Source organism: Sebastes fasciatus, chromosome 3 (genome assembly GCF_043250625.1).
Source record: "Sebastes fasciatus isolate fSebFas1 chromosome 3, fSebFas1.pri, whole genome shotgun sequence".
Classification (NCBI taxonomy): Eukaryota; Metazoa; Chordata; class Actinopteri; order Perciformes; family Sebastidae; genus Sebastes; species Sebastes fasciatus.
Window position 1 is genome coordinate 31,937,831 of NC_133797.1, and position 6,295 is coordinate 31,944,125.

Consider the following 6,295-nt stretch of genomic DNA (forward strand, 5'->3'; position numbering starts at 1 on the left):
ACTTGACTTCTCTTGGCTGCATTAGCGGCCAACTCTGATCTCACCTCATCCGCAGCATGAAAACAGACACAGAGAGTTGGAATAACATCTGGATGTCAGTCAATAAAGAATAATTCATTCCATTTCATAACCCGTCTCCTGCTCTCCTTGCTCTCCTGCTCTCCAAACAGCACTGCACTGCTTACACTTACACACCAAAAACTGACAATAACTGCATTAAACTGTTTACTGACTGTGCAATATCATTACTACTCAGGTGTAATTCATACTGTGCAATATTTTTCAGGTGGAATATCATTTCATTCTCACTGTGCAATATCATTTTTCCACTTGTGCAATTTTTTAATAGTCTGTTTATTGTCAATACTATATATACTGCTCATATTTTTATATTTCCTTCTATTTAAATGGTTCATATTTTGTTACACTTTGTTTAGCTCTTCTTTTTTTACTGTGTTAGCTGATGCATCTTGTTTTTTGCACTATCCCCTTTGCTGCTGTACACTGCAAATTTCCCCACTGCGGGACTAATAAAGGAATATCTTATCTTGTCTTATCTCTTATCACCCCTCTTTCCTACAAATCCTTTACTTAACACATTGTTCGATATTGTCAGATTTTAACATATTTACATTTGAAGAGGGCAACATTGATCTTTTTAACCAGATTTACTGGGAATACTTCTGTCAGTGTTGCATATAGAAAACATATTTGCTTGAAAATATTGTTGATTAAATGTATAATATCCCCCTGAAGTCTCCAGTGGTGGAAAAATAATTAGGAACTTTACCAAAGTACTGTACTACAATTTTGAGAAACTTCACTTTACTTAAGTATTTCCATTTTCTGCTACTTTATACGTCACTTCCACCACATTTCAGAGGTAAATATTGTACTTTGTACTCCATTACATTTATTTTACAGCTATAGTTCCTTGTCCTCCTTGGGTATTTAATCCATAAAAATGCATCATATGTTATACACTGAACATATTTGTGGGTAACTCTTCAGAAAAACTACAGCTGTCAAATAAATGTAGTGCAGTATATCTAAACTATTTAAAATATGTTGAGGCTGTGAGCTGCGTCTGAGAGGGTAAAGGTTAGTCGGTGAGAAGCGGCGAAAGATGAAAAAGGTCCATAACTCAAGTTTTGAGGAGAAACTGGATCCCTCAGTAGAGTGAGATTACAGCCTCGGGCACACATATACCTGTCTGCTCCACACCGGGGGGAGGAATAGGAGACTTAAACGAGGTCAATTATCAGACTTATCTGAAAGCAGAGGATGCACCACACATCTGGCAGCAGCTGGATGTCATAGTGTGTGTCAGAGAGAGAGCAGGAGGGCGTGCGTTGGGGTGTAAAGATAACGACAGCTCTTCCACAAATAAGGAGTTTTTAAACTCAGCACTGGACCTGCAACACTCTCCTCCTCATTATATTACAGCTGCGAGGCGAGGGTGGAGAGAGCATCAGAGGAAATCAGAGCGAGAGAGAGAGAGGGGAAGAAATAAGGAGAAAAGACCGGGGCAGTGACAGAGAGGAGAGGCGAGAGGAGCATCTGGTATTCAATAAGATCGGAGAGGGACTTCCTGCTGAGAGCTGAAGCATCATCATCATCTCAAACTTGTGAGTTTTGGCTCATTTGCTCTGTTTTTCCAGCCTGTGATGCTTCTACCAGTGAACTGTTAGTCTGCAAAGTTGAGAGTTATTTCAACACAAACCAAACTCATAGTGACACTGGTTTGTGGTTTGATTCACTCAGAGTTGTTGATGTGTTTGTCCAGATGTGAAACAAGCTGTGTCAGATTATAGCTCGGCTAATTTTCACTGCGCCTTTCATCGGCCTCCAAATTCATATTCCCCTGAAAACATTTTAAAATACCTCAACAATGAGTCATCGGCTTATTATTGTCCAGCATGATTCACAGACTCGATCATATGGATGCAATCCTGCTTTTTCTTCTTTTTTTCCTCTCCTCTTTTCTGGGTCACATGCTTTATCCTCCTCTCTTGTTATTCCTCTCGCACCTGGAGTCATGGGATTAGAGTCAAAAAAATGAAAACACGTCCTTTGTTTTGTCAGATTGGACTTGTGGTCACTCACACTGACTGTCACAGGACAAAAACGCTGCTTTCTTCAGGCCTTCAGTTAAAGTAAGTGCATTTTTTTTAAGACTAGTTGACTAGTTGCAATTCAATTACTAATCACAGATTTTTATTGATTTATGGATGGCTTTAAAATTAAAAGAATTAAAGGCACCTTTCTACCTGTGCAGGTGGTGGAAAAAGTATTCAAACCATTTTCTTGAATAAAAGAGGAGAAATATAAAAGTACAGAAGTAATAGCAGCAAAATGTAGATAAAATAACAAAAGTAAATATTTTGTATTAATATCATATATGCATTAAAGTGTAAACAGTATTTTAATGTTGTAGTCGGTAAAAGTGGAGAAAATTCAGCTATAAAAATGCATCATATTTCATAAACTTATCATATTTATTACACATTTTGTATGTAGTCTTAATCTGCAAAGTAACTAAAGTTATCAGATAAAAGTAATAAAAAGAGTAAAAAGTACAAGTAGTAGAAAATAGAAAAGTAAACGTATATAAAATGTAGTAAATGTAGTTAAAGTATCAAAAGTAAAAGTATTAATTGTGAAGAATAGTCCCTGCCAGAGCGTTAAATTATTGTATTTATTATATTATTGTATTAATATTATATATGCATAAAGGTATAAACAGTATTTTAATGTTGTAGTTGGTAAAAGTGGAGAAAATCTGTATTCAGCTATAAAAATGCTTCATGTCTCAAAAACTTTACCTACAAAGTATGGTAATATATATAATACATAATAGAAAATGGAAAAGTAGAAGTATATGAAAGCTGTACTTACGTACTTACTTAGGACTTAAGTAAATGTAGCCCACTGACTTTACTTGCACCACTGGTTACAGATGTGTGTGCACATCTGCATACTGCTGACTCTTTTCTGGTACATGAAGCCTTCAGTCTGTGTTTCATCACTTCTTCTATTTATTTCAGTTTATTTTCGTCTTTTCTGCAACAAAAGTTCAACAAGTTCATTATCAACAAACGACACATGAGGTTTGTTTTTCTCTTTTTTCTTAAAGGGGGACGTGTCTGTCTGCTCATCATGGCCCCTCCCTCTCTGTTGATGCTGCTGATGGTGGTTGCCTTGGCAACTGGGGCCCGTTCAGCCAGCGAGGAGAATGAACTGGATTATGGGTACTGGAACTACAGAGAAGGAGGTAAATCACGAGCCCCACGTTTGATCTTGATACGAGGCCTGTAAATCACTGAGGGGACAAACCTTTTGAAGTTGAGGATTAAAAAGAGAATTTATTGGTGAACTGAATGAAAAGCAGCAATTTAAGAAACTCTGCAGAGATGAGATGGATATCTGGATCTTAAAGTGATCAAAAGGCATGTGTGGCCATAATATTCCTGATTCATTCAGGCTCTTTCTGTTTAAATGGAAGCCTGATGGGGTGATGTTTTGGTTTCAGCTGACAGTGTGAATGTGGCCTCAGTGCGCAGTGTGACCAGAGTTTTAGACGCATGGGGGAAACGCATCTTCCGTGAGATCAAGACTCTACTGCACTCCCAGCCCAGCGCACTGCTGCCTGACTACTCCAGGTAACTGTAACACCTCTAGCACCTCATAATAATACATTTAATTTAATTTAATTTAATTTAGTTTAAATAATTTAATTTAATTTAATTTAATTTAATTTAATTTAATTTAATTTAATTTAATTTAATTTAATTTAAATCTCAAAACTCAATTCCAATACTTCCCTCGTGGGGCAATTTGAGGCAAGCAGGTATGTAAACATAAAAACACACAAACAATTCACTCACATGCATAAAACAATCTAAAAACACTAACTTTCATGACCCAGGGGGGCGTTTATTACCACACAACTAACACATGATGGGTTAGTAAAGGCTGGTTCTGATTTTCTGATTTTTATTTTATTTTATTTTTGGACTTAAACCTGCAGTAGGCAGAATGTTTTTTGCATCATTGGGCAAATATTCCATAATAACCTTTCAGCATATTGTAATTCAAGTGTTGTGAGAGATAACTAGACTTCTGCACCTCCTCATGGCTCTGTTTTCAGGCTTTAAAAAATGTAGCCTGTGACGGGAGACTTTGGCCAATCACAGGTCATTTCAGAGAGAGAGTGTTCCTATTGGCTGTGCTGCAGCTGGTGGGCGGTGCTTGGTATTTCCTCAACTGATCTCAACATGGCTGCCGGGTCACAAACTTTCTCATTTTACAGCTAAACAGTACACTACAAGATGTTTCTGAAAACATTTGAGGGGAGAAATAGGCATTACAGTAACAGAATATTGATTCATATTTGATCAGAGCTGCCTAGTTTGACTGTTTGATCGGAGTTTGCGAGTGATTGACAGCTGCTCAGAGACGGCAGCTCTGATTGGTTGTTTTCCTCCGGTAGGGGAGATCTTGCAGATGCCATATGGAGCACCGGAGGACACAGAGGAATATGATTTTTTTTTTTTTTTCAGATTACCTGTCTCATGAACTACTGTCATGATATAGTGAACGTTTTATAAAAATAACTTTTTAAATCATATTTGCTCCATTTCTACCCATTGCAGCTTTAATATATTTAAAATATATATAAAATTAATATATTAATATAAAATATATTTATTAATATATTTAAAATTAAACTGTGAACAAAAGTAGTATTTTTGTCAGTATGGTATTTTTGAGTAAATTTGATCTCCCTATCAGTTGACAAAACATCAAAAGATGTATCGCTCCTTCATCAGCAGATATTTTACCAAGTTGTCGCCTATATTTTCAAATTTAAGCGTTTAAGCCAACATAGACAAGAAGTCCTGAATTTTGCTCAGAAAAAAATGGAAATTTCTTCATTTGCAACTCCATGACAACTGCTGATGAAGAAGGTGTGATATGATCACAAGCTCTAGTACTAAATGGACCATGTGGTGAGTTTTTCTCTACAGAAAGTATAACGGTTAAGTGAAAAGGTCTAATTACATATGAATATATGTAAAAAAAATCACAACATTCAACAAATATATTTTTTTTAATGTCATTAACTCATCCTGCAGCCAGTCTAAAGTTAGAAAGTGATCTTAAAGTATACAATAATGGAGTGTATGAGAGTGAGTTGTAGCCTATAATGAGCACACTTAAATGCAATGATTAATTCTCCCACTAATTTTAACAAATTATAATCAGCCACCCTGTCACAACACACTGTTCTCCCCGGTTGTTATATTTATATATATTTATATTTATATATGATATTACCTATGAGCCTCCTCTGTTCGTCCTGCAGGGTGCGCCCTCTGTCCGAGTCCGTCAACGACCTGTTCAGAGAAGTCTCCCTACTGCGCAGGCGCATCAGCGAGCTCTCTCATCGCCTAGCAACGCTGGAACCGTTCCTCCGTCACCACGGCTACCGGGAGATGAAGGAGGAGGAGGAGGAGGCTGGAGGCGGAGGCCGGGTACCGGTACCTCAGAGCCTGAGAGGAGAGGTGGCGAGTCTGGCCCGGTACACCCCGAGGAGGACACCGGGGACCCCGGGGAGGCCGAGTCCACCGAGGGGGAGCCAGAGCCGGGTGGTGAGGAGGAGACGGGTGAGAGTCCTGAATAGAAGTGGAGTGAAGCTGGTTCAGAGAGAGAGAGACACACAATGATGGAGGGGAGGAGAAAGTTAACACAGAAATATGATATCAAACTTTTAACTGTATAGATTTTCATTTTTTGTAAAAATAACATATTATAGACATATTATTAGACACTCTGAGATCAGAGATGATGATTAAAGTTTGTATTAGTCATTAAATAACTCTTATCTTTAATAAATTCTTTTTATGATTATCACTATTTTATTGTCCAGCTCTGAATGTCAGATTGAGTTTAAAGTCAGGACACATACAGAAACACAAACTCCCTTCCTATAGTATATTATTATTGTTATATTACATCTTTAATCAGTTCAGGAGCTTATTTCTGCACAGCAACATCCTTAAAATGTGTATTTTCTTCGAGCTTTAAGATACGGAAGCCCTGAGCAGCAAGCAAGATTATTATAATTTTTTTCTGGTGATCCATTTTCTAAGTCTGATCTAAATTATTTTCTCTCCTGTGTTTATAAGTTAAGAACAGGTGGAGCTTTTTTTGTACCAGGATAATCTTTCTAAGTTCTGTGAAACAGGTAAAAAAAATGTTTAGTCTGGTTTTTCTAAGTTACTTTTTTTCC

At 37.2% G+C, this 6,295-nt stretch overlaps 1 protein-coding gene across 3 annotated transcripts; it reads left to right on the top strand.

The window, feature by feature from the left end:
• Positions 1-1,360: 1,360 nt before the first annotated feature.
• On the top strand, positions 1,361-5,919 carry LOC141764774 (uncharacterized). Of its 3 annotated transcripts, none has more exons than XM_074630292.1 (5): positions 1,361-1,628; positions 2,086-2,156; positions 3,116-3,274; positions 3,533-3,662; positions 5,369-5,919. In XM_074630292.1, the coding sequence occupies exons 3-5, from the start codon at positions 3,160-3,162 to the stop codon at positions 5,727-5,729; spliced, it is 606 nt and encodes a 201-aa protein (XP_074486393.1). In that variant the 5' UTR covers positions 1,361-1,628; positions 2,086-2,156; positions 3,116-3,159; the 3' UTR covers positions 5,730-5,919. The 3 variants fall into 3 exon arrangements, with proteins under 3 accessions (XP_074486393.1, XP_074486392.1, XP_074486391.1); XM_074630290.1 differs by having other exon boundaries at positions 1,370-1,628; positions 3,137-3,274; XM_074630291.1 differs by lacking the exon at positions 2,086-2,156 and having other exon boundaries at positions 1,366-1,628; positions 3,137-3,274.
• Positions 5,920-6,295: the final 376 nt, after the last annotated feature.